The 19035-nt window shown below is 45.0% G+C and overlaps 1 protein-coding gene across 1 annotated transcript; it reads right to left on the bottom strand.

Moving 5' to 3' along the window:
* Positions 1-3830: 3830 nt before the first annotated feature.
* On the bottom strand, positions 3831-13773 carry KAT8 (lysine acetyltransferase 8). Its single transcript, XM_033169473.1, has 11 exons — positions 13414-13773; positions 12059-12133; positions 11072-11247; positions 10816-10869; positions 10550-10714; positions 9455-9544; positions 8391-8531; positions 7813-7906; positions 6853-7003; positions 6196-6350; positions 3831-3959 (listed from the first exon to the last, which is right to left on the bottom strand). Exons 1-11 carry the CDS (start codon positions 13685-13687, stop codon positions 3895-3897), a joined length of 1440 nt encoding a protein of 479 aa, XP_033025364.1. The 5' UTR covers positions 13688-13773; the 3' UTR covers positions 3831-3894.
* Positions 13774-19035: the final 5262 nt, after the last annotated feature.

Here is a 19035-nt window from a genome sequence, read left to right on the forward strand (position 1 = left end):
CACCAGTGTTTTTGCTGCCTGGTCTCATCCTAGAATGTGAGTTGGCTCCTTCTAAGCCAAATCAGTTAGCTGAACCCTACACCTGTTTCTTAGGGTCCAGTTCAAACCATTGTCCGATATCCCACTGATTCTGATACCTCATGGAGTTGGGCAATAAGCTATAAACTATACCCTCAAACACCCCCTTCTATGGTGACATGGGGGGGAACCCCCTCTCCAAGCTTGCCTATTAGCTGGAGGTAGTGAGCTGTGGGGTGTCATGTAGGGAGCCCAACCAACGCAGCCTTTGTGTTAAAGCATCAGTAGTCTACAGTGATTGGATCAAGACCAGTGTTAAAAGAAGTGACACTCAGCGATGTGTCTGTGGAAGCAGCATCAGTCTCTAGGGGATCTGCAACATTCCAGGTGGTTCCATGGCACCCAATCTGCTTTTTGCTTCCTGGATTCTTATGGCCCTTGACGTGTGTTTGGGGGCAAGTAAGACATCATGTTTCCCCGATGCCTCCTTGGAAGCTCGGACTGAAAAGATGGAGGAGTGACGGGACCTGTTTCTCAATTAGCTGCCACATTTTGACCCCTGGCTGGGGACTTGGTCATCTTTAGTGTGCTGACCGGACCGCAACTTCCCTTGACTGACTTGGATTCTTTGAATGGTAACCTCACTTATGTTTCTGTGTGTGATCAATTAATCTCTCCACTGGTGGAGTGTGTGTGTGTGTGTGTGTGTGTGTGTGTGTGTATGTATGTGTGTCTGTGTATATATATATATGTGTGTGTGTGTGTGTGAGAGAGAGAGAGAGAGAGATAAAAAGTTGCAGGAAACATAATCAGGGCAACATTACTGCTAAATGAAATGTCCTGCCTTAGCTTGAAGATTTATTTATGATGCAGCATGACTTGCATAGGAGGCAGAAATGGAATGGGACTTTTTACGTAAGCTTGTTGCCGCCGAGTCATAGACATATTATTGGTCTTCCCTGACAACCTGTATTTGCACATCTTTTAAAAATAAGTATGTAAGCATCTATTTGTTTATTGGGAAGGATGGGAATCAGATGTTGCTCTCACAATGAAGGGTTTTTAATAAAGCAAATGGTAATTCTAAAGTGAAGGTAGTAGTTGTGTTAACTTCCACCACTGTCCTGAGCGCCGACTGAATCCAGAGACAAATTCAGCATGTTAAGGGGCTGCTTGCAACACTTGAAATACCTTTTACAGAGGTGGGGGGAAATTCCCTTGGAAGTGGCTGCATAATGATAAGAGCAGATTCACAGGCTTATGGAAGTTGCTCCGTTCTCTACTGGAACTGAAAGTGAACCAACCAGAGCCCCAGCAAGGTGACACAATGCACTCCATAAGCCATGCATTCTGTTACAGCTGGTCCGGTGGCATGGCAGCCAAGTTCACGGGAAAGGCTAAAGCCTGATTTCCGCCCTATGCACCTTCCTGGCAAAGATACTGTGGACACCTAAGCATGGCAACTGTAAACAAATATTTAGCACCTAAACTAAACATGATGAAGAGTAAGTTGCGCAGAACACTCACAGCTCAATAAAAATACAGAGGATTGCATTAGTAGCCCCCGCTAAGCCATTCCTGTAAAATAGAGACACCACAAAGTAAGCTGTTGGTTCTTTAACTTACATGGAATTAAATCATGATAAGGCTGCACTCCTTTGCAATAACACTACACTAATTACGATAAGACAAAAACATAATTCTAACGATAAACAACACATTGTGCCACTACTTTATATAGACTTGAATGTGCTTATGCTACAAAAAACACATGACTAACCATGTCTACTCATAAGTAAATGCTACTGGGTTCAATGGCACGCACCAAGTAAATGGGTTTAGGATTGCTGCCTAAATGGTAATCCCAATATAATTTACCGTTTAAATCCTGTGAGCAATGCTGAATAAGAAGTCAGTCCACAAAATAAATTGGCTAGAAAGAAATCTGGCATATACTGTGGAAGGTATTCTGCAAATGTTCAGTGGCATTTTAAGAAGTGAAGCTGTATTTTTAAGCATTCCAACTGTTGTTGAATTATCACTCCCTTGAACCCTACAGGTTTAGAACTTACACCAAATTCAGAATTTCACCTGGCACAGCTTACACCATGCTACAACAGAAGCTGCATCAAGATGACTTGCCTCTTTTGAGTTACATATCAAGGAAGGCTGTCAGAGGAATTCCTGCTTCACTTTCTAAAGCAGTCACTCCCTTCATGGTGTGTTTGTGTGTGTTTCTATTCTAGAAACATATACACGAACAAGTGATGCCAGGATATCAGACGACACACTTGCACTCAACAGGGGCCTGCTTTGGCTCTCTTACTTCACAGTACAGGTAGTGTAGCAATAAAGCAGACAGTGGCAGATTTCCAGGATCCTGAATATATGTTTCCAGTATGGCCTAAAGCCTCCACACTTTGCCCAGAACTTTCCTCCCCCACCCAAGCCTGTGCTCAGCATAATTCCATCATTACACAAGCAGCGTAGAAAGATAATTTGTTTTGTGGTTTTATTAATTAAAATATTTCTGAAAAGTAAAAGAAAACACACTGCATACTTGGACTATGAATCTAATATCTGTAGCAGAACTTTCATGTGGACAGTTTCTCCCATAATATCAAATGCAGCCCCACCCCACTGATACCAACTTCCTTTTGAACTAGTCCCAGTGTAGAAGGGGTGCAAGAATCTCTGCGAAAGATGATGTGAAGAACAGCGGACAGCCTCCCTCTTCGGTTCCATTACTTCCACTGCGCTTCGTCCAAGAGAACATCGATTCTTCTGAGAAAACTCCTTCTCATTTTATTTCTGGCAAAGGTAGCTCATACAATGGTAGGGCAACTTGTCAGAACCAACTAACCCACAATATCCCACTGTTCGGTTTCCTCCAGTTTGGAGGTTGTACATTCCCCTGGGCTAAGACGAAAACCCCGTGGCAAGTAACAGGCCCCCCCATCATATTTGCATTCAGAACCACCCCTTAAATGTAGGGTCTCTGCAGAAAATCTAAATCAACTAGGTCAACCCAAAAGGCCACCTGTCAGGGATATTCTCAAGGGTAGGTGTGGCACAGTGACTTCTCAGTGGCTGTGTTTCTTGGAAATCCATGCTTTTAAATTCAGCCTCAAACCCAACTCTGCACAGCTGTGCTGTCATCTGCTGAGGGGAGCATGAAGCACTTCTGTGCACAATTCTGACAATGCCCCCCTTTGGCGTGCCACTCCCAAAACTCTGACTGTGATGGATCTAAATTGCAATTTGACTGCGGAAAACTAAATTGCAACTACAATCAAGTCTTCTTTTTCCAAACTGTTGGTAGCTGTCATAGCTTAAAGTGAATCCCCCCCAACTGCAATGTTTGCCAACTAACCGCTTCCCAAATATCCTGCCTCGCAAGTGTTTACTGCTCCGGTTTTGCTCTACCTGCCAGACAATGGAAATAGAGGCAGTCCAAGGTTTTGTGCTAGAGCAGCTCAGAAACGAAGGTTCCAGGGCCAGTGACAAACAACAGATGAGAAGGTGTGTATCCCCTTCCTCTTCCGATTTAAGACGGAAGCCACCAATTCTACTACCCTACAAGAGCAAGACAGCAGGTTTCGCCAGAAGGAAGGAGTTTGCCATGCAGAACCAGAAAGGGACAGGAGGTGAGATGAGGGTGGGGGAGGAAGTGGGAAGTCTTCACTCTAGTGGAGCACAGTAAACTTGGAGTCACACTGCTAACACCCCTTCTCACCCCACCACCCCGAAAACATCTGTTCCAAGACATGTCTGATCAATGCAATACCAGCAAGAATGTCTTAGACAATCTCTTAAAACGAAGGATGGATGTGTATTGAAGCCAAGCTGCTTCCATTGCTTAGATCAGTTTCTCCTTCACTTCTTGGAAATCTTGGCTTGCTTGTGTTTCGGAGGTGCCCATCGCAGACACAGGGAATCCACTGGAGCGGGAGGAAGAAGGAGGGGAGGGAAAAGCAAAGTCAATAGGTGTGAAGCAGGCACTTGAGACAGGTAGACAAGCAGCAGTGCTGCCTTTTAGCCAGCTAAGAATGCTGACACAAGCTTCTCAAAAGGCTATCCCAGTTCAAAACGCTACTGTTTCCAGTAGAGTTTTTTAATGCTCTTCAGAAAAACAAGCAGTAGAATGCAATATGAATGAAATGGTGCCTTGGGGTTGTAACAAAGGCAAATACTGATCGCTGAGATAGTATTTTAGCTTCTATGAGAGCCTGTTTGCTGTTCTACCCATCCTGGAAACAACTGCATTTCAGAGAAGCAAATGATACTCCAGCTTATCTTGAAAGTGGGTGATAATCAGCCTCCAGGCCCCACCCTGCAGATTGCTCCTCTGCAAGAAGTGACAGCAAGCAGCTCCTTTTAAAAAAAGAGAGGCTCAGAAGGGGAAACTGGCACTCTGTCTGCAGCTCCTCTTACATAACTGGCACTGACTGGCACGTCAGCAGCCCCACCGGGGCAAACAATGCTTCTTTCAGCAGGGATCAAAACCTGAAACCACTAAAAGTGGTTCTGACTTCCTGACCTCTCACAAGGTGGTTCTGTGTTTGCACTCAGCAATGCCTGGCATACTCCATGACGGAATGAACAAAGCAAAAGCAGGATATGGGTGGTATCCAAATAGCTTTTGACTGCACAAAAGGTATTTCCCACCCTCTTCTCTCCACCCTTTCCCATGTCTGCTCCAGAGGGTTAGGGTGAATCCCCAGTACAGAATCAGGGGGGCACAGAGGGTGCATGGGGAGATGGAAAGCCCGTGCGCTAGTGGATCTATTTAGTTGGATACTACCCAATTATCACGGGACCAAATTTAAAAGTAGAGAACTGTACATGGGGAGAGGGGAGACAAAGTTTGCATTCAGAATTGATTAAGCAAAGTAGTTAAGCCTGTCCGCATTTAAATCGCACTGGTGACTCAGCTTCCAAGGAATATGAACATCTTATTGCAAATGTTATAGCAGCAGAAAGGACTGGAATTAGACATGCTATTTCCCAGCTCAGCTGTAACAGGAAAGAATACAGTATTAACTGAAAGGAACAAGTAGAAACACGTTAATTCTTTGTCACAAACATCTCCATTCTATGGTTTCTGAAACAGCCAGACAGCATCCATGTATTTTGAAGACTTGAAACAAGATTGGGGGGGGAAACTGATATTCTCTTGCTGTCAACTTTTGTCCCACAAATTTGAATACTCCTATGGTGATCTTACAGACAGACATGCAATATAAAACGAGGTGGTGGAGTGACAAAGAATGGAATGTTCAGCTCCTTATGTAAGCAGTTTTCAGTCCAACTTCTGAGAGAAAATGAGGCTGTCAGTTTGAATGGCAATAAAAACTCATACAGGCCAGGGCAAAAACTGGGAGGAGGTTCCAAGTCACAGGGAAGCCAAAAAGGACAAGGGACTCAGAGACAAGGAGAGTAAAATGAGGTGAGACTTGGCAAGATTAAGAATGAGGTATAAGGAAAATGGCAGGAGATTGAGATAATCAGAGATGGGCTTGGTGCATACTTCAAAGTACTAAAGGAGAAGCTATATGCTATGATGAGGCAGGTGAGCAGTCAAGAGACTAAAAGAAATGTGGCAAACCAAGAGAGGCTGAAAAGCAGGAACCTGGGAAAGAGACAGAGAAAAGTGCTCTAGCTCTGCTCTGTTGCCATCTCCACAAGTTAGAGGGCAACGTTCTAAAGTGAAAGCCTCCAAAATTACACATCACGGGTGGAAGGAGAAACACTACTGTGCTCTTTGTAGCAGCTCCCCCACCCTCTTCATATGTTAAGATGAAACACCTGTCGAAGTTTAATGTATGGGGGGGGGGGACACATGAAACTGAAGAAAGGAGCCAAAAAAGAAAGCTGGGACTGTGCAAGACTGTTAGGAAGGTAGTCAGCAAAACCAGGATGTTTGGAGGACTGCAGCCTGTGTACAAGGAATCAAAAGCTCTAGCAACTCTAAAACCCTGAGAGGGCAATTCTGCCCTCACAACTCAAAAGACAACAGTAAGATCCAAAACGCAGCCCAAGAGAGTGGGGTTTGGGCAGGTCTTATATGCCACAGAACGATTTGAACTAAGCTGCCAATTATTTGCTTTTCATTAAAAAAAACTCCTGTAAATCACCACCAGGTCTAGGACACAACTACTGCCCTTCCCACAGTACCTGTGATGGGAGGCTTCTTGTACTGGGCACTTTTGAGATGCTCCTCGACCAGCTTGGGTGTGACGCAGATGACATGCTGCCCCTTCCAGTACTTGACCATGTTCAGAGACTGCAGCGTACTGATGATGTCATTTTGCGTGATGCTTGTCATCTGACTGCACCGGGGAGTGGGGGGAAAGCAATGGGTAGGGGAGTGAAAAACAAGGCAAGGTCAGCAACCGGCAATTTTAACTGGGAGGTCATATGAAAACCACTCAAGACTGCTAAGAAGAAGAAGAAGAGGAGGAGGAGGAGGAGGAGGAGGAGGAGGAGGAGGAGGAGGAGTAGTTTGGATTTGATATCCTGCTTTATCACTACCCTAAGGAGTCTCAAAGCGGCTACCATTCTCCTTTCCCTTCCTTCCCCACAACAAACACTCTGTGAGGTGAGTGGGGCTGAGAGACTTCAAAGAAGTGTGACTAGCCCAAGGTCACCCAGCAGTTGCATGTGGAGGAGCGGGGAATCGAACCTGGTTCACCAGATTACGAGTCCACCACTCTTAACCACAACACCACACTATACCACACTGGTATATGTGGTTCTCAGCAACAATGAGGAATTACAGGCCACTGTTACTCAAAACAGCACATCTCACTAGCAAGCTGGATTCTTTCTCACCTGAGGTCTTTGATGGAGAGGGTACCTCGGAAGTCCCGGAGGATCTCTAGCAAGACCCACGACCAGTAGCTACGGTAGCTCAGCTTGCCTAGATCTGAGAGGGGCTTCTCTGGGGAACCCACTGTGCTTTCCAGTTTGGAGAGCTCATAGCCTGAGGAACAAGAGCTTTGGGATTAATGTCAAGAAGCAAACACAACTCAGAATCCAGACATCTCAAGAGCTATGCGTTTGCAACTGCTCCCCCCGGGTAAAGCTCAGAACCAGTAAAGAAGGCTCACTCTCAACTGAGCCCTCCAGAAAATCTTAGGGCACATACTCAGTTACCCCTAAAACACTTTAACTTAACCAAGAGTGTAGGAGATGTCAACATGTTAGAAAGAGCAGATTCCTCCCCACTTTTAGTTAGTGCAATTTTAAGGGTGGAAATTCTAGTTCTAATTCAGATAAACTATTAAGTATTATCTATTCAAAAAAAAATTCTAAAGCAGTTGTAACTTTCTGAAAGCAATTACGGTTTAAAACATTATTCCATTTGCAGGTGGGTAGCCGTGTTGGTCTGCCATAGTCAAAACAAAATCGAAAATTCTTTCTAGTAGCACCTTAGAGACCAACTGAGTTTGTTCCTGGTATGAGCTTTCGTGTGCATGCACACGTGTGTATCTGAAGAAGTGTGCATGCACACGAAAGCTCATACCAGGAACAAACTCAGTTGGTCTCTAAGGTGCTACTAGAAAGAATTTTCGATTATTCCATTTGGTGATACAGTACAGAACCAGCGGAAGCCAAATTATAGCAGATTAACTGAAGTGGAATACAAGGGCATATGTTGCACAGTTACTTCTAGTCTGTTCCAGTTAAGTGAAGGCACTATCCTCATTTCCAGCAACTGGAAGAGATTAAGAGGTTGTGAATCTACTTCTTTTGGTGGTTATTGCAAATGACTGAAAGAATCAAACTTACTGAAAGCAATGAGGAACTTCCCATAGCCCCTTCTTTGGTATGGGGGCAAGGTGAGGATGCAGGCGACATTGTTGCCATCTGGTGACTCCTTCTCCTGATGGCAGAAAATCAAACAAAGAAGTGAAACGAGGGAGCAGTGAATATTGTACTGGGCACAGGATTCATGCATCCTAAGTACCGCAGCTTTCACTGTTTCCAAAGCAAGATCTGTTCTCACCAGCAGCCATTTCACCTGGTTACATTAGTGGGAGAGGTGATACAGCAAAACCTATTCTATTGGGCTGGCAGGAAGCAAGTGTCACTTAGTGACTTTCCGCCCCTAGAATCTCTCCTGCAGTGACCACAGTATTTAAATTCGCTTATTTTCCTCTTTCATCCCACCCATCGCCCGCCTCTCATCCATTGCAGAAGCAAAATAAGTAATACAAAATAAACAGACGTATGAGAATTTTCATTTTTACTGGATTCATAATTTAGTTTTGAGAAAAGTAATATCATGACTGCTCATCCTCCTTCACGCCCCTTCTAAAGTTCAGCTAGAACCCTCTCCCAACACTCATCCTATGCCAGGCCAGCACCTTGGAGAAGTAGCCGACAATATGAGCTCCTTGCCTGTCGACCTCAGTGAGAATGTAGAAGACAAAAGGCTCCACATCAAAGTAGAGAGTCTTGTGGTCCAGGAACAGTTTGGCTAAGAGACACAAATTCTGGCAGTAAATCTGGGGGAGAGAAGCAAACAGCAGTAAATAAATAGAGCACAGCAGCAAGAAGAACACGGTGAGTGTAAGTTCATTTCCCAATCCAGGGAAAGAGGTGCCCTATGGAGGGTACCCCCCCAAAACCTTTAAATACCTCCTCTTCCCGGAAAACATTATTTCATTTCAACCTGCAACTTTGTTCTAAGAAAATCCTCAATGAAGTTACAGAGTGCGATCAAGTCTCTTCAATTTATTAAGTTACACACATACAGTAAAAAAATAAATCAAGAGGACATATTGCAATGTCTCAACTTGCAAAAGTCTGTACTCTTAGATGATTTCAAGCCTAGCAACCAAGCCAAGGGTCAGAGTGAGTGCTCTACATGAGAAAGTTGATCTTCTGGGTCATTTCCATGTTAAAAGTTCTCTGGCATACCTCACAGGCGTTGCGCTGAATGGTCTCTCACAGTAGTGGTGCTATTTGCTCTTAGCTATTATCTTGCCTGTAATTAGGATATCACTGAGCACTCTGTAAGCAACCTAAAATTCCCATCCATCACGTAGGCAATGGTGGCTCTCAATTTCACATGACCAGTAGGATTGGATAAAGCTGTTTCTATATTGGATCACTCTCTTCTGAATAGATATTGACACTAACCCCCATTACTGGAAATCCCAGGAAATCTTTTCTATACATGAGTGCTCCAACCTTGCCCACGTAAGTCTTCCCAAATCAAGAAACAAAAAGCTGCCTCAATCACAAAGATACAGCAAGAGGAGTTCTGGAAGGAGCTTACATGTTAATGCCTATTCATAGCCCATTTGGAGAGATTAGGCTCTTATTTGTAGAAGCATGGCTCTGAAATTATTTGGAAGGTAGGCTGGATAGCAACTAGGTGGTTTCTGATGTAGCAGAAAACAAAAACAAAAGCTGGGACCCCTACCTTGTGATCTTTGCCATCCACCTCATACACTGAAATGTTGTTTTTGCGGTAGATCTCCTTCCCTGGTGGCTGCCGCCACTGACACTGTCCCTGAACGAGAGAGAGAAAGGGAGAGAGAGAGATGAATCTGCATTTTACTGAGCAATTCCACTGCTTCGGCTGCTCAATACAGCTTCAACAATTTCCCCAATTGTCTGGGTTGTGGTAAGGCCAACAGCCTCTACTTTTCTTATTTGAGATTGGTACTGCTCATTGGTACTGAGATTAGACACAGGCGGCGCTGTGGTTTAAACCACAGAGCCTAGGGCTTGCCGATCAGAAGGTTGGTGGTTCGAATCGCCGTGATGGGGTGAGCTCCCGTTGCTCGGTCCCTGCTCCTGCCAACCTAGCAGTTTGAAAGCATGTCAAAGTGCAAGTAGATAAATAGGTGCCGCTCTAGCGGGAAGGTAAACAGTATTTCCATGCACTGCTCTGGTTCGCCAGAAGCAGCTTAGTCATGGTGGCCACATGACCCGGAAGCTGTACGCCAGCTCCCTCAGCCAATAAAGCGAGATGAGCACTGCAACCCCAGAGTCATCCGCGACTGGACCTAATGGTCAGGGGTCCCTTTACCTTTACTGCTCATTTAGTTTTCCTAGTTGCAACACATGAATAAATAGGTATTAGAATTACTGAAATTGAGTAATATTCTTCTGAGAGGAGGGGAAACCAACAGCTTGGTAAGCCACCAACATTCAGCTCTCCGTTGTGGTCTCTCCCTTCCTCGACTACCAATGCAGCAGCTTCTGAAAAACCATCTTCTATGGATGGAATAAAAAAGCAGCAGAAACAGGCTTTTAAAAAAAGGGTTTCCTTCACCCATGTCTTTTTAATTTTTATTATTCAAATGTTATGGATCTTTATTGTTTTAATATTTTTATTTAAACTGCTTTGTGAAGTCCACCTGAAAAACATAGAAATACTTTAAATAAATTAATTCTGAAGCTCTTGAAATCTTCATGGTGGTCCATCAATAAAAACATTTAACTAAGGAGGCAGGTCTACTCATACACCTCTATCCCCACACCCCCAACAGCACCTATTCCCTTTGCATACCAGATGATAGCGGTAGGTCTTCTCAAATTTCATGTACTTGAGGCAGTACTCGCAGATCCACAGCTTGGGCTGCTTCCCATAGTCCTCTGGGAATGGTGAGAAATACCAAGCGTCAATCTCATAGTTCCCAATATGGATTTTGTCCACGTATTTCACCTTGGTGATCTGAGGACAGAGAAGAATAGCTGGAGCCACGAAACACAGCTGTGTTCTTTTCTCTACCTAATTCTGGCAACAAGACAGATCAAGTGCTAGAGAATACTCACTGCTTCGTGCTCCTTCTCCAAAGCTGCTGTGGTGGGATCCATCTCAGCATACGTCTGCAATGGAAAAAGACAGTAAGGAGGCCAAATGTTCAATTCCTACCTGGACAAGACTCCCTAAAAATGCTATCCCCTAGTGTCAAACTGATATTAGAAATAGCTCCAGAGGTACAACCAGACACCCTGGGTTTTTCCAGCCTCGGAACTGACACTCTGTAGTAGAGTTCAATCTCCCCAGCCGTGTATCCTCCGGCATCACCTTTTGCACATGGTTGATTTCATCATGTTTGCGCTTCTGGTTCCGAGTGATCTTGCGCTCTGGCTGCTCAGACAGTTCATTCATGTACTGATCTGTGTTCTTCTGTACTGCATCTTTTACTGTCTTGGTGAGGGCCAGGCGGTTTTTGTCCACCCACTCATCCAGACGCCGGTTGACTGCAATTAGGAGAATAAATATGTATCCGTCACAGATCTTCCACCAATCACAAAAAGAGTTCGAAGCTGCTTCTCCAAACGTTAGTCAGCTGAGGGTTAAAACATCTCCCATTTCACCCGCCCTTGATCTAACCCACTGGAGATCACTTCCCCTCCTACTAACAACAGTATCACTCTAATAGTTCTCAGGTGTTTTATCAGTCCAGGTGACTGAAGAGATCACTTTTAAGAACATGGCATTTAACATTAGTTGCAATGAATTCAGGACAGCAGGGGATGCAAATTCAGTAAAATTTTCATGTCCTTTTCTCTTGCAGAAAGGGCATAAAACACAGGAGTGCAACTGCTAAGCTCCTTATATGATACTTCACTCCCTTCATGGGCAAATAATAATAATAATAATAATAATAATAATAATAGTTATTTTTACAAAACCTCCACAAAACAAGTATTTTTTTTTAATGTGCCTGTCCATCTAGACTGTTGATAATTTTTTGGATCTGTGTAAGATCCCTGGAAAGATATGTAATTTCAGTATAAGTTCTAACATTTGAGAAGTCTTGTTATATGCATAAAACATAAAAGGGACTCTGGAATGGGTTAGGGAAGGAATTAACTGCTCTTATTCCAGGAGTAGCCTGTGTGGTGTCCTCCAGATGTTGCTGGACTACAACTCCCATCAACCCCAGCCAGCATGGGAGTCCAGCAACATCTGGGGGACATCATGTGGGCTACCTCTGGCCCATAAAGGTATCTCACACTTCCTCCCCGCCACATCAGCAGACATGGAGAAACTCAAAAAGATACTTACACCCAACATAGTGCACATAAAACTCCTCCCTGGCTTCTTGCTCATTGATCCGCGACTGAATCACTTCTGCAGAATCTGGAAGAATATAGTTAATCTCAAATTAGGAAAGACCAAAAAAGTATCTAATAACAGTGTTTCACTCTGACACACCTCTGCCAAACTCCTCACAACCACGCTGCAAAAGTGGAAAGGACCTGCGATAGTTGGTCAAGGGTGCAGGTGTGCATGTTTTGTCAAAGCAAGAGCTCATTTGAGTAACCCAAATATACTATTCTGTACTGGACAGTGGAGCTAAAGATATCACAGAATTTTAGAAATTTCCAAGTAACAGGCACAAAATAGAAGTATGCCAAAGTGCCTTGCTCCATTTTTATTTCAGTATATTTTAATAAGATTCTTTCAAATCCAAATGTGGCAAAAACACTTATGGAAAATACAGATTGGGCACTCTAGAATAAAAGAGCAGCCAACCTATACCCTTGATTGTGGGAGCCACAATGTTGCAGAAGTGCAGGTATGCAGAGAGAAGTCTTCACATAAAACTCTACGGTACTGTACTCTCTGAAAAGGCTACTTTAAGGGATGATACAACACAGGAAGAACTAGAATATGCACTGGCTAAACCTGTGTACATCCCAAAAGGATGTCCAATAGCATTTAATGCATAGCTGTCAACTTTCCCTTTTTCTGCGGGAAATTCCCGCGCTGTTTCCCATTGCAAAAAAAGGGAAAGTTGACAGCTATGGCTGTTTCCCAATGCAATAAAGGAAGGTTGATAGCTCTGATTTAATGAAGTTAGTGGGCAAAGGATCACAGCCACAGGTAATCCTGCTGCTTGTTCTGAGGGGATGGCTGATGTCCACCAGGAACAGAACCTTTTAGTAGTGACCTCATGTTTGTGATTGATTGGGTGAAGCGTTTTTATTTTTTAGCAACACATTCTATTTTGTTCCATTTTGCTGCCTGTGCAATATAACTTTGCCGTGGGTTTCATTAGGCTCCCCCCCCCCACTTGAAATGATTGCCTTGGAAACGTTTAAAATAATCAAAATTAAACAACAACAAGGAGTGCAGGTAGTAGAAAAGCTTTGAATAAACCAAGCTGTCATAAGGAGTAATGCAGGGTCATGGAAGCCTCGGTGATGTAGTATAGGCGAGGAGCTTGTGGCCCCCTCCAGATGCTGCTGGACTACAACTCCCATCATCCCTGACCACTGGCCACGCTGGATGGAGCTGACGGGGAGACCAACGGCACCTGGACGGAGCCACCACTTCCTGGGGACGAGCAGGAGGTGATTTTTTTTGTGGGGGGAGAGATAAGGGAACCGCTCCTGTTGTCCTGGAGACGTACTTACGCCACGTCCCGTCCCCGCGCCGACACAGGTAAGTCTCCCCGATCTCCACGGTGACCTCGGCTTCGCGGGGCGGCGGCGACGACGAGGGCGCGTGGCTTTGGTTGGCCGGGCCCCCCGCGCTGCCTTGCCCCGGCGCCTCCTCTTCCTCTCGCCCCCCCGGCCCCAGGCGTCGTGGGTCCGAGCCGGGGGGGCTCCCCCTGTCCGCGCCGCCGCCTTCGTCGGCGGCGGAGGCCGAGGCCGCTTCGCCTCCTCCAGGCCCCGCAGCCGCTGCCATGACAACCGCCACCGCGAGAACTCGCGTTCACAACCCACGCGCCCTTGCTCTCGCGTCTAACGGTCCCGCCAACCTTCCAAGGCCCAAACCGGAAGTGAATTATTCGGATTAAAACAAGAAACAAAAAAAGGAGGGTTCGTTGTCGTACGGAGGTGGCGCGCGAATATGACGCCTCGGGTCATGTGACGCAAGGCTCTCGCGAGAGGCCGCTCAGCGCGGCGGAGCGTTGCTAGGAGACGGAGAACCCGCGTGAGCGCCCGTTTTAAGCCAGGTTAGGGGCTCCAGAGCTATTAAGGTAAAGCCGCGGCCTTCTCCCAGCATGCACCGCGACAGGCGTTTTAAGCCTCGAGCTCTCTAGGTGACAATGCGGGCCCTGGAGGCGGGGAGGCTGGGCAAGGTGGCCTTGCTTCCCCGAAATAAAACCGGGCACCGACTAGACTCCGGCTTCCACTTTGGGCTGAAATGGGCGCTGTAAATCTCAGGTGGTTTTAAAAAATTGTTCTTTAGATCGCTCAGGAGTAAAAACAAGCCACTCAGAAAAACACTCCCCCCTCATGTGCTTCCATAAAGCTGCAATCCTATGAACGCTTACCTAGGAGTAAGTCCCACTGAACTTGCCTCCCAAGTTCAATACGCTCAGTAGCAGTGCTATTTACGCATAAGCTAAACAAACTTTCAAACGCGGGAGGTGCTGTGGGTTAAACCACAGAACCGAGGGCTTGACGATCAGAAAGTTGGTGGTTCTAATCCCTGCAACGGGGTGAGCTCCCGTTGCTCCATCCCAGCTCCTGCCAACCTAGCAGTTTGAAAGCACATCAAAGTGCAAGTAGATAAATAGGTACCACTCCGGCGGGAAGGTAAACGGCCTTTCTGTGCGCTGCTCTAGTTCGCCAGAAGTGGCTTAGTCATGCTGGCCACATGGCCCGGAAGTTGTACGCCGGCTCCCTCGGCCAATAAAGTGAGATGAGCGCTGCAACTCCAGAGTCGTCCGCTACTGGACCTAATGGTCAGGGGTCCCTTTACCTTTAAACAAGCTATAGCTTAGGGTCCCACTCTTGAGGCCCCCCCAAAAAATTAAAGAAAAAAAACCTGGATGTACATTTCCAAAATATAAGATAAAAACAAATAAAATAAAACCTGCATACAGCAACAGTGTTTTGTTTTGTGTTGTGTAGGCTCCTATGATGTACGGTAAGTAATGGTCTGCTAGCCTGTTCCCTAAAATATCACTGGTTTGCTCATTTTTACATACTATAGGGTGCCTGCATTCTGCTATTTATAATTATTAGTAGTTTGCATAATATATTTACACCTATTATTATTTCATGTTATAGCAAGTTTCTAGAGACTAGATTATGAGTCTTTCTAAATTGTGTTTCTAATGGAACTTTTTTTATTGCCAAATGCCAATGTGTTTGCATTATTAAGTTTGTTATGAATAAAAAATCATTTTCAGTTATAGCTTAATAATTATTTCACTATTAATATACTTCTTTTTAATTGTATTTCAATTCAACAATTACTTTGATAAAATACATATTTTGTTATGTGCAAATGCTTTAGATACCTATTCAACACAAAAAAGTGACAATCTGTTGTTGACAAAGGACAGCTGGACATATAAAGGGCCCCATTACCCCTTCAGTAGCTTAGGACCTCATCAAACCTAAATCCGGCCCTGCTCAGGAGTTATGGAGGAGGCAAGTGTAGTGCAGTGACTCACACAGAGATGCAACAGGCAGCCTTCCCAGAGGATGGGTAAGAGCAGGCACCCCCAAACTCAGCCCTCCAGATGTTTTGAGACTACAATTGCCATCATACCTGACCATTGATCCTGTTAGCTAGGGATGATGGGAGTTGTAGTCCCAAAACACCTGGAGGGCCGAGTTTGGGGATGCCTGGGTAAGAGCATAGCCTCTGCACTGGGTACGCTTGTATGAGGGAGTCACATCCAGTGCATATTACCCAACCTTGTTCCTCCCAGCTGAATCTCAGTGGAACAAGCAAAGTCCAGAGTGTTATCTCATTCAGAGATGCAACACACACCTTCCTCTGAAGGTGTGTAACGGCTCTATCTCTTGTATTTCTATGCTTTATAGCTCTCTGTGCTTTTTTAAAATAAAAAAGTTGGTATTAGCCACCTGAGTCTGAACTAGGAAAGTGGGATACAGATATCTCAAATAATGAAATGGGGATTTAATGCCCAGTCAATTCTGATACATACAAAGACCTGGATTACCTGCCCTGAATAAAGGCGGACTGGGAGAGAAATCCAAAATGATATATCATGCAGAGCCACAGTAGGCATGTGTGCGCGCTTTGATTTCACAGGAGACCTTTTAAAATCGCAGTAAACATTTGGGAATTACTGCTCAAAGGCCTCCCACAATATATCTCAAAGACATTGTTCCAGAATGCACCACACTGGCCCCCTCGTAACTAAATGCAATGTTATTTGTGGATAGAACAAACCCTGCGCTGCAGACAAAGCCAGAACATTTAGGTTGTGTGAAATTATGGTTTTTAATGAGCCATTAAAGGGGGGGGGGGGTTAGAAAGAAAACAGTCACAGTCTGAAACACAGTCAGTACAAAACTATTAAAACGCACAGGGCAGATATTCCACACAGCCTTTTTACTCTTTTGTGGAGGATAACACTAAGTAACTTAAGTTACTATTTTTACCTAACACACTTAAATGGGAAAGTAGGTACCTCTATTGCTGCCTATTAACAGAGCCAGCAGAAATTAAAATAAGGCTTGAGTTGGTGTTGTTAAACACATACCGGTACTTTGATTATTTTGTAGTAAAATGTTTGGAAACCGATTCCATATTGACCAGGTGCTGTTATGTCAAGTTTGGCTACATTTGCATTTGCAAATCTTTCTCAGATCTCTTGTAGGAATTGCCTTGTCTATCTTCTTTTTGATTTGTTAGCTTCACAATCTGGGCAACTGAGCACCATGCCATTTGGGGGAAGGGGTGTGGCTAGAGCAATTGCTTTGCAGGCAGAAGGTTCCTGGTTCAATCTCAGACATCTCTAGGTAGTACTGGGAATGTGCCCTGTCTGAAATCCTTGAAATCCCTGACATCTTAGGATGTCAACCACTCAGTGTATACAATACTGAGCTAGATGGACCAATGGTCTGACTCAGTGTAATGCAGCTTCCTGTGTCGATTTCTTTATTGCTTCAATTGCTGACTATAACATTTACTCACAAATCTGCTGAACCAATGTGGATTTGCACAGAAAAATAAGGAGATGAGCCGAGTCAGTCCCTCAAAATTGACTACAGAATAAATTACATGAAGCAGTGGAATTCAGCTGTCCTGGGGGTGCCTTCTTGTGTCCTCTCAGAATTTTGTGCTCAGGGCCACGGGCCCCCTACCACACACATGCACACACACACCCGACACTATACTGCTGAAGAGTCAGTGCTGGAAGGATAGTGGGGTGCTTATCTAGGGTTGCCATATTTCAAAAAGTGAAAATCCAGACACAAAAGTTGAGCTTTTTTTGGCAAAGCTGTTGAGCTTTTGGGGCAAAATCACAAAAAAGACGTTACTGGATTTTCCTGGACATTTTCCCAATTCTGGTTAATCCTGGTTACCTAGAAGGAGGCTGCAAGGCAGTGAGGAGTGGAAGAATGGCTCTGCTGCATGGCATTAGGAAGCCAGGGAAGCCATGCAGCCCTGCCTGTGCTGTTGGGCGCTACTGAACTGTAACCCCTGGAAATTGCGAGGGAATGAAAGAAAGGGAAGGGAACTGCCCTGAAACCTGCGGGTATTGGGTGGTATACAAATTTAATAAATAACAACAATAATAAAAACAATATTAGTTCCCAAGACTGTTGCTTCAGCAGTGCACTTAATCTCCATGGCTGCTGCAGCTGAGATGCATGCCCATCATTACAACTTCTTAAGAGTGCTTTGTGGAACCTCAGGGTTTTGCTGAACACTATTTAAGAAAGGCTGGCCTCGACAATGGGTGTTTCACTCTAGCCTCCTTTATGTCTAATTGGCCAGATCTGCTTTCCCAAATGTCTATCACGACTATGACCACATTCATTGGCTAAAAACAATGAAAGGCAGGGGCAATCTACTCTCTCAAAAACAAAACAAAACCACAACTTGCCACCAAAGACAGTGCCTAGTGTTAACGTGCTTTGCCTCATATCTTGGGTTCCTCAAGTGCTTCTATTTTTTTAAAGCAAGCTGGGAATTTGGAGAGTACATCTCATCTGGGGGAACAGCTGCTGTCCTTGCCCTCCCTGCAGATGGCCACGATTGCTTGCTACTCACTTAGCTCTCTCCATCTTTCAAATGTCTTACGCAACACAGTGAAGTCTGCTTTCACTGGTTGTCCAAGGTACGTCTGAGCATTTAATACTCACCCTGTGGTGGTTTCACCACAGCTGCCTGCTGGAATCCAGTGGAACTGACCTCCAGGTAAGTGGCTTAGGGTTTGCATGCCTGCTGTTCATTCAACTGTAGAACAGCTTTGCTTTTTCACCCTAGTCTTCATGAAATTCTGACCTTGTGAAGAGCTTTGTGATTCAAGGAAATTCTCTGCTGGAAAGTACAAACTTCTCAATTAAATGCAATTAAGTGAGGGATGAAGGAGTGACTTCTTGCTCAAATAAATAATAAAAGGAAGGAAGAGCTTTAGTTCAGTAGAGCTTTGTTTTGCATAAAGAAGGCCCCAGGTTCACTCCAGGGCATCTCTAAAAACCTAGAGCAGATGTTTTAAACCTTTTTGGGTCCACGGCTCCCCTGACCAACTACATTCTTTCTGTGGTACCCCTGCGGGGCTCAGGAGCCCAGTTATGTCACCCCTTTTTGAACACCGTCCCCTGTGGAGTGTTCCCTCAGCATCTTCTCTTCTCCCTTCTCCTTGGGAATCACCTAGGCAGCCACAGCTGCTGCCCCAGGTCTCTGAGCTGTGCCCCCCCCCCCGTCCCAAAGAGAGGTGCCTCCTCACACGGCCTGGGAAGCACCCTCTGGCCAGCTCCAAAGGCATCATTCGCCTAGGGAGCTTGTAGCCAGGGCTGCTGCAACGAACAGCTGTGCAAGCCTTCAGGAGGCAGAGATGCAAGAGGGCATCAGAGGAAGGGACGGAAGAGGGACAGAGGCCAATGTTGCCTGCAACACCCCTGACCATCATTCAAGGAATCCCAGGGTGCCATGACACAGTGGTTGAAAACCACTGACCTAGAGAACCATTGTCAGTCAGTGGAGGCAAAACTGAGCTAGATGGGTCAATGCTCTGACTCTGTATAAGGCTGCTTCCTATGTTCCTAATTCTCACAATACAGCCAAAGTTAACAACTTAAAGTCTGTGATTATAG

Source organism: Lacerta agilis, chromosome 14, assembly GCF_009819535.1.
Source record: "Lacerta agilis isolate rLacAgi1 chromosome 14, rLacAgi1.pri, whole genome shotgun sequence".
NCBI classification, from domain to species: Eukaryota; Metazoa; Chordata; class Lepidosauria; order Squamata; family Lacertidae; genus Lacerta; species Lacerta agilis.